Source organism: Myxine glutinosa, chromosome 9 (genome assembly GCF_964187855.1).
Source record: "Myxine glutinosa chromosome 9, kmMyxGlut1.1, whole genome shotgun sequence".
Lineage (NCBI taxonomy): Eukaryota > Metazoa > Chordata > Myxini > Myxiniformes > Myxinidae > Myxine > Myxine glutinosa.
The window spans coordinates 129,925,573-129,942,161 of record NC_136269.1 but is presented as its reverse complement, the minus strand read 5'-3'; the positions used below and the strand labels follow the sequence as shown (position 1 = coordinate 129,942,161).

Sequence of the window (16,589 nt, the reverse complement as noted above, 5' to 3'; positions counted from 1 at the left end):
GTCGGTCAGATTTATAAGCACCGACAAAGTGCTGCGCCAACAATGATGCACTCACACCAATGGAGTCCTCCCTGTTGCTATTTCCTACTTTCCTTGTTCCCATGACTGCATGCTTGCAGAAGATGTTGAGCATCGGGGGTGGCTTGTAATCAGCAAAGGTTCCATTAAATTTCCATGCTGGGGAAGATGCGATGTCTTTCCTCAATATTTTCGCAGCTCGCAAAAGTACTTTAAAATCGTCTTTGATGCTGTCTGCTGTAATTGTGCTTGATATCATGTGGTCTTTGAGCTTTGTGGAAAGAATCTGCTCTGGCTTTGTTTTGTTTGAGGGCCGGCTGAAATGAACATCGGCAATGTTGTCTAGGATCAATTGTTTCAGGTATGGCTTATAACTATGGTTGTCTGAGACCGGAAAGTCGTGCTCCTTAAGTAAATTGACATAGGTTACATGAATTTCATTCATATTCAGCACAGCATTTTCAGTAGTATCATTCAACGCAGTTTCAACAATTTCAATGAGTTCAAGGTCTGATAACACCTGACCAAAGTTAACATTGGTTGTTTCTGTTTGTTTTTCTGTCTTAACTATAGCACGTTTGGCCTTAACTACACATGGTAAATGATATTTCATGTCCTCAGCCATTGCTTGCAATGGGTCAGGCGAACTTATGACACTGTTCAGTCTCACTTTCAGATTGTCATTACTTGTTTCTTGGCCAATGTTTCTGATCTGGAGTCCCATGTTCTTTGTTGACACATTGTGTAGTTCACTTCCTCTGTCTTCCTGGCATATGACACATCTGAGCGCGTCAAATGTCTGTTCTCGGGAACACCTTCTGGATGTTGACGTGCTTTCCCCTAGATCACTAGAACTTGGTCGTCCTCTCTTTTTCAGTCGGATTTCTGCGGCACTGCCTGATGTTGTTCCTTTCTCAAACCTAGCCTTTGCTCGATCAATGTGCATCTTATTGGTAACATCTTTGTAACAAGCTTTATGGTAGCGGAGACCTTTTGCGAGCAATTCTTCAGCAGAGGAATATTGCAAACGTCTATTCAATGATGCAAACTTTGTTTCACCATACGTGTACTGTTCCTCAGCACCTGCCATCAGTTTCTCGACAGAGGAGAGTTTTGGTTTCGTTACAAAGGTTGTATAGTCTGTTTGCCCTATGGCCATTTGGCATACAAAACAAAGTCCGAAATCTACTGACTTCTCAATCTTCCTGGGTGGTGAGTCACTCATCTTGAAGGTAGGTGTAATTTTCTAGACACTCTTGAACTGTCGTCGGTCCTGCAAAGATAGATACTACTATTCAGATTCACATTTCGTCAACACAGTCAAAACCAGACCTTAACTAGATGGTGGAAACTTAATTAACCGATTTCATGCCGGCCGACCCCACTTTGGCTGGTATATGTCCACTATTTTATTTTCCTTGCATTTTTCTGTAAAAACAATGGCAGAAATGGCTTCCTTGGGTCTGAAAACATATAAAAGGACATATTATTCATGTTTATATGATATCTAGATACAAAGATATGCACAAAAGTGTATTTTCCAAATTTTATGGCGGCCATCTTGGATTTCTTCGAATTACTACCTATTAGACGTAAAAGAAAAAATGGAACCCTATTTTTTTTACATCTCTATAATATTCTGAAGCAGAATCCATTGCTAAATCAATTTTAACAAACAAAAAACACAAACAATATTGTTATGACATATGGGCCTGCACTATACCTCCTCCCATCTTCTTCCCCGTCTACAACAACAGAGGGGCACGGCGCTGCGCGGGGGGAAGTGTGCGTCCTCCCACCGGCTCGGTTCGCCGCCATCGACAATGCGCTCCAGACGATGCGCTCCAGACCATGCGCTCCACGGGGTTACCACGAAGGGGCTCCTTGTCAGCTCCTCGTCAAGGGCGGAGCCTGGTAAACCCCCCGCACGCACCCAATGAGAAGCAACGTGCCGATTCCACGAGGCGGAGCTGGCGAGCCGAGGGCGTGTCACTCCCCGCCGGATATACGCGGCCACGCGCCGGATGTGACGAGAGATTCGCCCCCAGCTGGAGAAAGACGGACCTGCGAGCGCTGAAACAGATGCGCCTGAGTTTGGAGAGGCCTGAGAAAGCCCCGCCTGAGAAAGAACGTCACCTCTGAGCGCTGCGACGAGACCTCCCCGCATCTCTGGACCGAACCGTGTTGATCCTGCCCCCGAGCCCAGGAGGACCTGGAGCCATCGATACCCGCTTTCCTGCCATCAACCCCCGTGTGAGTCAGCCGTTGTCCCGTTTGTCTGTCGTCTGTCCGGGGTTAATATAAGAGTGTGTCTAAGTGCCTGTCTTTCTGTGATATACCTCTCGTCCCTGTAATCTGACCTTCCGCACGAATATAATCTCCTCCGGAGGTCTTGAGAACCGTATCCCTGGTGTCTGTCATTATAATTCAGCCGTGTGTCTTCTTTTTCCTTATTGAGCCAGCGTGGCGCGGCTTCGTCAACGTTCGAGTACAATCGGGTAATTTGTGCGGACACGACGGCCATTCCGCTCGGCCCACCTTAACATCAAAGTCGTGTCTGTAACAATATGTATATTGTATATATATGTATATATATGTATATATATGTATATATATGTATATATATGTATATATATGTATATATATGTATATATATGTATATATATATATATACATACATACATACATACATACCGCGGGACCCCGCTATTTGCGGGGGATACGTTCCTGGAAAATGCTACGAATTGTGAAACAGCGAGTCGTTCCCGAGTCGCGAAAATCTGCGAATAGAGAGGAACAAACTGTGAATGGTGAGGCAAATCCTGCGAATGTATGCCGCGGAATTGTTTCAATGGGGAAAAAGGGGGATACGTTATCGGTTCCCAGCGGTTCCTGATTCATAGAGGAAATTTTTTAAAGTTTAAAATGTTTTCGACTGCAAATGCACATGATTACAGTTTCATAAAACATGCTTACAAATTAAAATAAAAACGACAACACCAGGTGCCATTTCCAATTTATTGAAGGAATGCGCTTACAGTTTATTAAAAGTGCTCAACCAGTTTGACCATACTGGACAATTAAACTAAAAAAACAACACCATAATGTTTGCCGCTCGTAGAAGATGGTTTTTTTTGCGTATGCCCAGCTGCTTTATGCATGGCTGGTGAAAGATGGGTCTTACAAATGTGTCAAGCTAGCAGCTTGTGAATTTTTTTGCGCCCTCAAAAGACCGCGAAGTTGAGGAACACGGCCGCGAATAGGAAAAAAAAGCGCGAATTTGCGGGACACTATTTCGCGAATAGAGAAACTGGTTACATTTTATCAACCGCGAAAACGCGGGACTAGCTGTGTGCGTGCGTGCGCGTGTGTGTGTATATATATATATATATATATATATATATATATATGTATATATATACACATGTATATATATACATATATATATATATATATACAGTCATGTGAAAAAATAAGTACACCCCATGTAAAGTTTTGACTTTTTCAACATATTTCAACGTACAGCTATTTGATCTTCATTTCAACAATATTGATAGATAAAGGTGATATAATATAACAAATATCATGAAACATTTACATTTTGTAGTGCATTGTATAATTTAAATAAACATAAATGCAAATTTCGCATGTGGAAAAAGTAAGTACACCCCCACATTTATCACTACTTCAAATACCTAAAATTAGAATCAGGTGCACCAGCTCAGGTGCAAATGATTAGAACATCGTTAGAGAGGATCTTGGAGGAACCTGTCTTATTTAAACCTCAGACATTTAGTTTGGTTTGCTCTTTGTTGTTGAAGTGTGCGGCGTCACCATGCGTAGATCAAAAGAGCTCTCTGAGGCCTTCAGAAAGAAGGTTATAGATGTCTACGAGTCTGGGAAGGGATTTAAAAAGATCTTCAAACTATTTGAAATCAATCATTCGACTGTCCGGAAGATCATCTACAAGTGGAGAAGATTCCAAACAACTGCCAACTTGTTTAGGCCAGGCCGCCTCAACAAGTTCAGCCCGAGAGCAGACCGCAAGATGCTGAAAGAAGTCTCTACGAACCCCAGAATGTCATCACGGGACCTACAGGTAGCTCTTGCCACTGTTGATGTCAAAGTGCATGAGTCTACAATTAGAAAGAGGCTGCACAAATTTGATCTACATGGGAGGTGTGCCAGGAGGAAACCTTTGCTCTCCAGAAAGAACATCAGGGCAAGACGAAAGTTTGTCAATGAACACCGAGGCAAAGATCAGCACTTCTGGAACAATGTGGTCTGTACAGATGAGTCACAGGTAGAGCTAATTGGCCACAGCACCAGAAGACATGTTTGGCGAAAACCGAAGACAGCATTTGACCACAAGAACCTGATACCAACTGTAAAGCATGGTGGTGCATCAGGGCCTGGGCAGCTCACCATCATAGAATCCACTATGAATTCTTCATTGTACCAGAGGGTGCTTGAGGATAATGTGAGGCCATCTGTCGGAAAGTTGAAGCTCAACCGAAGGTGGACATTGCAACATGACAATGACCCTAAACATACCAGTAAATCCACCAAGGAATGGCTGAAAAGAAAGAAATGGAGGGTTCTGGAATGGCCACGTCAAAGCCCGAATATAAATCCCATCGAGATGATGTGGGGGGATTTGAAACGAGCTGTGCATGCAAGACACCCCTCAAACATCGCACAGCTGAAAGAATTTTGCATGGAGGAGTGGGCAAAAATTTCTCCCAGTCGATGTCAGACTGTATATATATATATATATATATATATATATATATATATATAAACAGAAATCGGGCACTACTTTTGACTCACATTGTGTGTATATATATGTTGTTGTTGATTGTTGTGTATATATATATATATATATATATATATATATATATATATATATATATATATATATATATATATATATATATATATATGTTACTTTTTTTTGTTTGTTCAGATATCGACTTTGTGCTGTTTGAAATCTTTCTTCCTATACAGGGTGGGAACAATGCAGGCCATACGGTGGTAGTTGATGACATGGAATATGACTTCCATTTGCTACCCAGTGGGATAATTAATCCAAAAGCCATCTCCTTCATTGGTAAAGAACAAAACAATCACAACTTGCACATTACCTTGAATTGTTGCATTATTATTTTGATGATTTGTTTGATACAATTGTGTCCAAGGCCATGTATGCTGGTATGTTTTGAAATGATAATTAGGCTTTGCCTGATACTCCTAAAGGATAGGGGGGCTTATACCTGTTGTAGGGTTTGTTTCTGCAATATTGTTTCTTCGACACTTCGGAGTACTGAATCACTATTTATGGGTTTTCTTTCTTCCTTTTCTGCCAATGTCCCGAGTTGCATCTTGGACCTGGCTGGGACTTTCAGAATGAAATTTTGCATCCACAATGGGAATGAAAACTATACAGGGTTGACGTAATTTTTGATATCGACCTAATTTTAAGGTAATGACCTAATTATAGATACTAGGGCATGCCCGTACTATATATATATATCTAAAATTATATCCCCCCCCCCTCTATTTACATGAAATGGTTTGGTCCAAAGCGAACGGCTTGCGAGTACGGTGACAATCCCCCCCCTCTATTTACATGAAATGGTTTGGTCCAAAGCGAACGGCTTGCGAGTACGGTGACAATCCCCCCCCCCCCCTCTATTTACATGAAATGGTTTGGTCCAAAGCGAACGGCTTGCGGAGTTTGGTAAAGAAATCGCCATAACGTGCACAAACGCGCAGGAAAGCGAAAGAATCGCAAATTAGTTTTAATTAGTTTTAAAACATAGTTTAACGCCAACATAGCGGCAACATAGTTTGCCAACGTGAAATAAATGAATATGCTCTCAAATGTGCCGTCCGAGGCAGAGTCTGTTCGGCACGTTCGGCACACGTGATAGCTCGCTGCTCTCTGGTTGGTTGAATCGTTTTTTGGACATAGCTCGGTAACTACTTGTCCGATTAATATGAAACCTTGAAAAGGCACATCCTCGGGTCCCCAGCAATATACCTGGCAAGTTTCAAGTATATCGAACCCGTGGTTGTCGAGAAACAGCGGTCACAGACAAACATACATACATACATACATACATACATACATACACACAGAGATTACTGGAATTATAGATAGATTTTAACATTTTTTCACCATCATTGCAATTATAGATATTTTAACATTTTTTTTCAATTATAAAAAAGAGTTGGTGTCAGGAAGCGAAGGGCATCCAACCATAAAACATTGCCTCAAAAAGAGAACCATGACAATTACAGTTACATTTGGGCAGGGTACAGCCCAAAGTACCCCGTGGGGGTCCTCACCCCCTCTCGTCAAAAATCAATGTGGGGAACCCGATCGAAGCAAGGGTGGAATCACTCCATTTATGACGACGAAACGTCTGATGTCCCACGTGGAGATCGGTTTCTGAGGTTTGGGACATGGAATGTAGGGACAATGACAGGGCGATCAGGAGAAGTGGTGGAAGTATTGGTCAGAAGAAGAGTGGACATATGTTGTGTGCAGGAGACCAGATGGAAGGGAAGTGGTGTGAGAATGGTGAAGGGTAGGCAGGGACAGAAATACAAGGGTGCCAGGCGTGCATGGTGTTGGTGTTCTGTTTTCTGAGGAGTTTGTAGACAGTGTGGTGAGTGTGATTGAGTGAGTGAAAGATTGATGATGGTGAAAATGATGATTGGAAAGCTCTTGGTGAACGTCATCTCGGGATATGCTCCGCAGGTCGGTCGGAGCGATAAAGAGAGGAACAAGTTCTGGTGTGCAAGAGAGAAGCTGATGGAAAACGTGAATGAGGAAGTTGTTGTGGTAAGAGGAGACCTAAATGGACATGTGGGAAGGAGTATGGACGGTTTTGAGGGAGTTCATGGGGGTTACGGATATGGTGTGAGGAATGGAGAAGGTGAAAGGATTTTGGAGTTTGTTGATGAAGCTGGTTTGTTGATTTGTAATACTCAGTTCCAGAAAGCGGATAATAAGCTTGTTTACATACACGTCAGGTGGGTCGACGACAACCGTTGACGACCTGATGGTGCGTTAGGCGAGATAGGGGAAACCTCTGGGACACAAAGGTGATCCCTGGGGAGGAGGCTGTTTCACAGAGCCACTTGGTTGTCTGCGACATAAGGGTGAAATGTGCAAGGAGAGCTCGGCGGGTGAAGTACCAACCGAGAATGAACGTGTGGAGCTTGAAATAGGTGACAGTGAGGGAGGCATTAAAAGAGAGGCTGAGTATGGTAGAGGATGATGTGGTTGAGTTTGAAAGTGATTGGATGTCAATGAAAGATAGTCTGTTGGGAGCCGTTGGTGAGGTATGTGGATGGACTAAAGGAGCACCGAGGCACTCGGAAACATGGTGGTGGGATGATGAAGTTGGAAAGAGGATTGACAAGAAGCGGAAGAAGTTCAAGGAATGGCAGAAGGCGAAGGGTACGGGGGCAGAAGAGGCAGAGCATGAAAGTTATAAGGCAGTCAAGAAGGCTCCCAAGAAAGGTAGCAAAGGCACAGGAGGCATATCGGAAAATGTTCGGAGAATGCTTTGATTCGGAAGAGGGTCAGAGAGCCGTATTCAGGATTGTAAAGCAGAGAGCGAAAGAGAGGTGCAATGTGATGGGGATGAGTTGCTTGAAGGATGAAGTGAGACAAATCGTTGTGGACCCAGATGGAATTAAAGGAAGATGGAATAGATATATGGAAATGCTGTTGAATGCAGAGAATGAATGGGATGGCACCATTGAGAGTAACCCAGTTTTAGGATCGGCAGAGAAGATAACTGAGAAGGAAGTTGAGGAAGCGATAAAAGCAATGAAGAGTCTAAAAGCGGGAGGGCCGACGGGAGTTGTGGGAGATATGTTGAAGGCAGCGGGAAGTTGGGGTGTGAAGAGAATGACAGAGATCTGTAACCTGGTGGTGAAAGAAGGCCGCATTCCAGTGGATTGGGAACTGAGTAACCTCATCCCTCTATACAAGGGGAAAGGTGACCCTCTAGCTCTGGACTGTGGCTCGTACAGAGCGATAAAGTTATTCGAGCATGGAATGAAGGTATTGGAAAGGGTGTTAGAGAGGAGGATAAGGAAGAAAGTGAAGATAGACGAAATGCAGTTTGGATTTAAGTCAGGAAGAGGAACGACAGATGCGCCTTTTATTGTAAGGCAGTTGCAGGAGAAGTACATGGAGAAGAGGAAGAAGTTGTTTCTTGGGTTTGTTGATCTGGAGAAAGCATTCGATAGGGTTCCACGTGAAGTAGTGACATGGGCATTGAGGAAGTTTGGAGTGGAGGAATGGTTGATCAGAGTAATGATGGCAATGTATGAGAGAGCGCGCACAGCTGTAAGGACGAAGGACGGGAACTGGTGAGTTTGAGGTGAAGGTGGGAGTGCATCAGGGGTCGGTACTAAGTCCACTACTGTTTTTAGCTGTGATGGAGGTGCTGGCCTGGAACGTAAAGGAGGTTTTACCATGGGAGTTGTTGTGTGCAGATGATCTGGTGTTGATTGGGGAGAGTATGGATGGACTGAAGGAGAAGATGAACAAGTGGAAGGAATGTAAAGAGGCAAAAGGTCTGAAGGTGAATATCGGAAAGACGAAGGTAATGGCAAATGGTGAAGCATGTGGTGAGGTGGAAAGAACTGGGAAGTGTCCGTGTGCTGTGTGCAGGAAGGGTGTCGGAGTGAACTCCATTCAATGTACAATGTGCGCTGAGTGGGTTCATCAAAAATGTAGTGGTCTGAGAGGGTCATTAACCAATGTGGCAACTACATTCAAGTGTAAGGTGTGCACAGAGGGAGCTGCAGATGGAGGAAATGTTGAGTTGGTCTTGGAGACGGTGTGAAGCTGGAAGGTGTGAAAACATTTTCCTACCTATGAGACATGCTGAATGGAGAAGGTGGATCAGACTCGGCAACGGTTGCTCGAGTGAGATGTGCATGGAAGAAGTTTCAGGAACTGAGTGGCGTGCTGACGAGGAGGGGAGGAGAGTGTCGTGGAAGCTGAAGGGAAAGGTGTATGCTGCATGTGTGAGAAGTGTCATGATTTATGGGAGCGAGACGGGTGATGAACGTAGAGCAGCAACGAAGGCTGAAAAGGGTGGAAATGCGAATGGTTCGGTGGATGTGCGGAGTATCGTTGAGAGAGAGAGGAAGTCAATGATGAATTGCGAAAGATGATGGGAATAGAGCCTGTGATTGATGCTGTGAAGAGAAACAGGTTGAGATGGTTTGGTCATGTGTTGAGGAAGGATGAAAGTGACTGGTTGAGAAGCGTGATGGAAATGAATGTAGAAGGAAGTAGAGGACGGGGAAGACCGAGAAAGACTTGGCTAAAGCTGGTGAAAGAAGAAATGCCGGCAAGGGGGTTAACAAGGGGAGATGCAGAAAATAGGGGAAAATGGAGAAGATTGTCATGGGGACCGCAAGGCTAACCCCCGCTCTAGCAGAGAAAATGGCCTTAAAATGCCTGTTGTTGTGTTGTTGTTTTTTCACCATCACTCGACTAAGGTTTGCCTGATCAGAACGAAATTTCCCTCTCTGGATAGCCTCCGACAAGCCACATTTATGCTTTATTTCCATCATACCCTCCAAGTTGAAGGTCAAGGTCAAATGGCAATCCGAAAAAAAAAAAAACGTTTTTTTTGGTAATCACTCAATTTTGCCAATGTGGAATCTTAAAGACCGCTTGGCCTTTCAACATGTTTTTTCATCCTAATAGTGTACCTGCACTGAAGTTGGTGAAAACCTGATGTTTGTTTCATGTCTTTGACCTACTTTTTTCAGATTGTGACCTATTTCACAAAACACACTTTTAGGTCATCTCATCTTGATTCTCGAAGAGATAAACTTGTAAAATGGGCCGTGATGTCTGGATGTCTGTCCATCCAGTTGTCCGTCCATTAACTTTTTGCTATTTTTGTTACTCCTCCATTATCACCCGGCTGGTTGTTTTGAAACTTCATGCATGAATACAAAAAATTGCCCCCACAATCACTCGGGCTTCAGTTTTTTTTACTTTGGACCATGGGGGCTTCCTGAGGGGGTTGCCCCCTGAAACCTCAAATCCATACTCGTCTCTTATTTACCAACAGATTGCTCTGAAACCTGACAGAGCCCTTCTACTCGATGATCCGCAGGATCGCTCGGTCTTAGATTCTTCGATTTTGGCTCAGGAGGCTCCCTCCTGGAGGATCAATGTCAGCCCGCTTGTGGTTATTTATTGCTGTTAACTTGAATTAATTTCCTCTGATTTTCATGATTTTGAGTTTTATAGATAAATTGTATCTGGGAATACATTTTCTTAATTTACACACTATCCCTAAATGTTGAAAGTCAATGTCCTATGGCAGTCTAACAAAATCTGTCCATCATTGGATTGCAGCTGGGGTAGGCCTACCATTGGCGATTGCTTTGTGATCGCAGTTGTAGCATTTTACATCTTAGGGTAATTCAATATCCTGAGATACTGATTCTAGTGATTTTTATCATCTGTGGGATATTGAAATGGGTATTATTGTAATAGACTCCGTCCATCACGCTATCTCCTCTTAAACGTTTGTACAGAATGTGCGCTCACTCCTTTTAGTCCCTTGAGATTCTTTACACACATTTCAGACCTTTTGACTTTTAATGTACAGCTCCACCTACCATCTCAACCATTTTTGCAAATAAGGCGTTATAAGGATATCAGATATTTTGAAATCTAATCCTGAGAAGTCGTTTTGATATTTTCATCTGCTTTGTTTTTTTACCAATGGATATCAGTGGTATGTTTGCAATTGATTCATGTAACAATTGATTAATGTAACATTTCATTAAATGGCAGCCCATTAAGTATTTCTGCCTCGTGGTTTTTGCTGTTGCCATTTATCCGTGATGAATAGCAAACATCATGACAATGTTTTCTTGTCTTACTTAGGGCTATTATTTATCTCACCTTTTCAGGTAATGGTGTTGTCATTCATCTGCCAGGCTTGTTTGAAGAGGCAGAGAAAAATGAAAAGAAAGGTGTGATACTCTTTTGCTCCCTTTCCTGCCAAGTGGCTTGCTTTTATGTTTAGTAATCATTACAAAAATTCACACTGTTGAAACCAAAGCTTTCAGAATCATTGGAATCTCCCGTGATGAAGCGGATTGTAAGGGCCTTTCACTCTCTCACCGCAGGCAGCTTGGTGGTCTTTCTGTCATGTACCGACTCCTCTCCGGCCTAGGTCCACCAGCTCTGTCTGTGCTCTGTCCCCCAAATTTTCCTGCAGGACGCACAAGATCTGCCAGCAACCCTCTTCTGGTGAAACTACCAAAATCGAGACTCTGCTCACCTTCACTTTTTCATTCCTCTTTTCTCCCACCTCTGGAACAAACTCCCTCACTCTCTTCAATCCCTCTCCTCCCTCCAGGTCTGCAAAACAGCTGTTCACCACCATCTCTTATCTTCCCCCATCCAAAACCTTGATCTTTTCTACCCCCGTTAACACACCCCAAATCCACCTCTTTCAATCTCCAACTTCTTTTCTGAAATTCCCAGTAGTGTTCATTTGCTTTATACCTGCACCCCTGCCGCGCCCTCCCCCACCGGCCCTCTCCCTTCCACAGATCTACCGACGTCCCTGTTCTCTACTGTTGTGCTTGTATGTTTTCCTCTCTCTCCCCCTCTTGGTTCCCGCTCCCTCTATTTATTGTATGTTTTATGGGTCTGTGCATGTTTTCGTGTTTAATGTGTTCGCTCTTACACGAGCCTCGACTCTGTATACAAAAAAAAGAAAAGAAAAAGTTTTTAACCGAAGGTGGCGGGGGGTTATGTTTTTACCCGTGTCTGTTTGTCTGTGAGCAGGATATCTCAAGAATTTTTTTTTTTTTTTTGTATACAAGATCGAGGCTCGTGTCAGAGCTAACATTAATCACAAACAAAAAAAACCGACACACAAAACACAATAAAGGGAGCGGGAGACAAGATGGGGGGAGAGAAAGAGAAGGACACAAGTACAACAGCAGAGAATAGGGACATCGGGAGATCTGTGGGAGGGAGAGGGCTTGGGGGGGAGGAGGCATGGGAAGAGGGGTGGGGGTGGGAGAGGTATAAAACACAAGGACACTGCTGGGACTTCCAGGAAAGAAGTTGGTATTTCAAAAAAGTGGATCTGGGGTGAATTAACGGGGGTAGAAAAGATCAAGGGTTTGGATGGGGGAAGGATGGGGTTTTGGATAAGAGATGTTGGTGAACAGCTGTTTTAATTTTAAATTGCGAAGCATTGTTAATTACTCCTACGGACTTTGGTGATGATGCACAGAGTGGTGAGATAGGAAAATGGAATAAGCCACGGACAGACACACGCTATCCTTTTATTTATATCCATACTCAGTTCTGTTGCAATGCTCTTTCCTCTCAAAAGCGTGTCGATTCTCTCGTACTCCAAACTCTGCATAAGACATATCTACAAGCAAGGTTTCCATCTTCTCTTCCTGGGCAGCACTTGTCTCTCTGAGCCATTTAAACCTCACACAACCTCACCCAGCATATCAAATTGGTAAACCACCACCCGGCCAAAGAAATCAGTGCTGCTGGAAAACACAACTCTGAGGCGTTCCAAAACCGGGGATCCTGGTACAGGAAAATAGAACAGCATTTGTCTTCAGGATAGAAGTCCATAATTTTCTTAAAGAGCTTTCTTAAAGCCTTCATAGATCCTTTGAAGGCACAGATTTGGACGGATTTGGACGAAATTTGGTGGAGAGGTTGGGTGTGTGACAAGAACGAAATGACTAGATTTTGGTGAAGATCCAGAACCGGATACAGTAATAGAGTTAAAAAAATTTTTCCAAGTGATTCTTCACCATTCAGAGATAGGGCCAAAATGATATGGGATGATAGCTCAAAAAGTTGTAGTTGGATTATGACAGCTTGGTGGATGAGTTGGGTAGGTGACAAGAACAAGGTGATACAGTTTTGGTTTAGTTCCAGAAGCAGATCCGGTGTTGCAGTGGGATACAAAATGTAAACTGTTCAACGTGGTGGAGGTATGCGCTCTGCTGAGTGCCGCTCTGGTTTATTTGTATCGATTCATTTATTATCCCTGTGTAAACTGTTTATCATAGATTATTTATTATTCATGGAAATGTAGAGCAACAACGAAGGCTGGAAAGGGTGGAAATGCGAATGGTTCGATGGATGTGCAGAGTATCGTTGAGAGAGAGGAAGACAAATGATGAATTGCGAAAGATGATGGGAATAGAGCCTGTGATTGATGTTGTGAAGAGGAACAGGTTGAGATGGTTTTGGTCATGTGTTGAGGAAGGATGAAAGTGACTGGTTGAGAAGAGTGATGGAAATGAATGTAGAAGGAAGTAGAGGACGGGGAAGACCAAGAAAGACTTGGCTAAAGGTGGCGGAAGAAGAAATGCGGGCAAGGGGGTTAACAAGGGGAGATGTAGAAAATAGGGTAAAATGGAGAAGATTGTTATGGGGCCCGCAAGGCTAACCCCCGCTCTAGCAGCAAGCCCCCGCTTGTTGTGTTGTTGTATTCATTTATTATCCCCACGCATTTTGAAAAAAAACGGGGGGGATATTGTATTCAGCTGCTGTCTGTCTCTGTTTGTCTCTCTGCTCGTCCGTCATGCTGTCTCAACCTAAACGGTTGGGCAGAAATTCACCAGACTTTGTAATTATGATCACCACATGGTACGAAGGTGTAAGAGCAGTCTCCTTTTTGCCACGTGGGGATAGGGGAGAGGCTCAAAAGGTCAAATAATGAAAAATGCAATTACATGCATGTTTAAACATTTTTGAATGAAACTTTTTTGAATGAAAACACATGAAAAATGTGACTCTTTTTTGGATTTGGCCCCCGGTTCATGCCCCAGGGGTGGGGACTTGGTGTAACAGCGGTCAAAAACGAATTTATTTTTTAACTCAAAATGTTATATTGGGTCATTCCTGGTGGAACGTTTTGCCATCTTTCAACTTGGCTTTAGGTGGAAAGCGTGGGAATTTATGTTGGCGCTTTATCGACTTCTCCCTAGTTATGTCTAATAAATCGGAAAAATGAATGTGGATGTTCTAATTTCTTGGAAAATTTACTTCTAACATTGGCATTGAAAAAAGGTATTTCAGGACAAGACAAATTCTGCCCTTTGAGTTGTATTGTGGTTTGGGTCACCAAACAGGCCAACATTACACTACTTTATGTTCTTACTTCTTGCAGGGCTGAAGAACTGGGATAAAAGGCTCGTGATTTCTGACAGGGCCCACATCGGTATGTATTTTATGTATCATGAGATGTTTCGCTGGTCTTTTGAAGCTTTTGATTCTTCCTCAAAATAACTGAATACATTCCAGTTAATGTCAGTGTAACAAGTAAATTCATTTCATAAAAACTGTGTTGGGAATGTATTCCAACCTTTTCTGCTTCCTGGAGCTAATGCATGTTGCTAAATCAAAATGAGATTGATATCCCATAATTGCATTGTCGATAGCTATGGGCCGAATTTACAAAAGGTGCTTCAGTTTGACGTGTGTAGAATCGCTAATCGTGCGATGATCACACGTTTAAAGTTGGTCTCCAATTTTTCAAAGTTAGTCGCCAATCGCCGAAGAGTTATTATCTAATACGCGATCAAAACATAATCATAAACGTTTAAATTACAAATAAACTTCTACTGTTTAAGAGTGTTTACGGCCTTGAAGCAAGCATTGCACGGCTTGTAATTGTTAGTTTACATGGGACATTTGCTTGAATTCGCTCGACGAGGCAGAAGAGGATAGGAATAGGGCAGTTCGCCGACGTGCATTGAGAATCTTCGAGGATAGATGCAATTCTCTGGAGAAGTACGACAATATCAAATGTGTGTGCCTTTGCCTTCATCTTCATCCTCCTCCAGAGTGTTCGGAGGTCCCTGGCAGAGGATTTTGAGCGTTCTGGGAAATGGGCCGCCATCCTTTTTGAAATACCTTCCCATGCTCGCTGATTTTACTTATTTGCGCCAGTATTTGCCTTTTACTCCTGCCTTGAATTGTTCCTTGGTGAACCTTGATTATTTCGATTTAAACCCATTTGTTACTCAAATGAAATTTTTTTGCTCAAATGAAAAAAAAAAAAAAAAAAATCGTTGCAGACTCTTGATGGAATCATTTCGTCGATTGCTGAACATAGTGTAAGATGACCTGGATCAACCTATGATCAGAAGCAATGTGCTGAATCCTCTTCAAAAAGTATCCATAGCGCTGCGATTCTATGCAAGTGCATCATTTCAATTGGATGTTGGAGATATGTGCTGTTTCATAGGCTAATCCGCTGTTTAGATATTCACACCTAATTGGCTGTTTTATCTCCCTTCATAAATTGCTTTAGACGGGCGATTAGCTGTGCGCATGCAATGATGCTTTTGTCATTGTTTAAAGGTTAGGTGTGTCATAGCAAGACGCTCGCCAAGCTCCTTTCGTACATTCTGCCCGAGGAGTAAAGCAAAAAAATACATAAACATACGGTGTTGATTAGTTGCCCATGAATTAGGAGGGATATCAGTGAGGTGGTGGTGGTGGTGGTGGTGGTTGGTGAGTGGTTGGTCAGTGGAGAGAGTTAGCTGAGGACAGAGTGAAGGCAGAAGCAGTTAGGGCAGAAGTTAGGGCAGAAGCTTGGTACCATTTAACCTCACCCCTTATAAGGGAAGAGGAAGAGGAGGAGGAGGCGAAGGAGAATGGAGCAGGTTCTTTCTGATCGCTAGAAGAAGCATGTATAGTGATGTTGTTAATTAACCCAGGTCAGTTCTGCTCGAACAGGTCCTCGGCAGGGAGATAGCCGATCGATCTCCCAGGAGTGACCCAGAGATCCCTGCTGTGCACCGACCCAGAAAATGGCAGCGTTTATATACGTTGAATCATAAGAACAGATTGGAACATTTTCCTTCCTCTGTCATTGGCATTGAAACCATTGCGTAAGCAAGTTGCTCATAGCAAGTTTTTTGGAGGAAAGGTGATCAAGGCTGCCCAATTCAATGGGGATACACTTTGAATGGTTTAGCGGCTAATGTCGTATTACGCAGCTCAAATTAGATGATCTCCCAAGAGGATGATACCGAGGTAGTGGGTTCGATTACCGACCCGACTAGAGTCCCTGTATATAGAGAGTTGTGTCAACTCAAATTTGGACGCCATTTTGTGTCTAAGTGTGTCGGATTAGATATACATGTACATTCGCGATATGGGGTGATATATTCTAAACCTGCTAAAAAAAATTTTACTACACATATTTAGTCTTATTATTACATACAGGTGATATTTGTTTTGTCAAAAACTCAGCTATTGCCGTGAAAAAGAGCTGTGTGGTGATATTAAAAGTGGTATGGCAATGCATATTACAAGCCAACACTGCATATAAGAGCTAACATTATAAGTAAGACAAACCAATGCTGTCGTTCTCTGAATTTTAATAACTTTTAGAAAGGAGTGTGGGCATATCCAATATTTTTTAAAGGGTGCCGAGAGCAATTCCGGTGTAGGACTTCCAGCCGACATATAGTCTAACACACTTAAAACAAATTCTGTACGT

At 43.0% G+C, this 16,589-nt stretch overlaps 1 protein-coding gene across 1 annotated transcript in view; it reads left to right on the top strand.

Moving 5' to 3' along the window:
* LOC137434930 (adenylosuccinate synthetase isozyme 1 A) overlaps positions 1 to 16,589 on the top strand; it is an 89,593-nt gene that overhangs the window by 17,348 nt on the left and 55,656 nt on the right. The window contains exons 2-4 of the mRNA XM_068128169.2: positions 5,026 to 5,128; positions 10,993 to 11,055; positions 14,247 to 14,297. Of these exons, the coding sequence (XP_067984270.1) occupies positions 5,026 to 5,128; positions 10,993 to 11,055; positions 14,247 to 14,297 (217 nt within the window). The remainder of the gene's footprint in view (positions 1 to 5,025; positions 5,129 to 10,992; positions 11,056 to 14,246; positions 14,298 to 16,589) is intronic.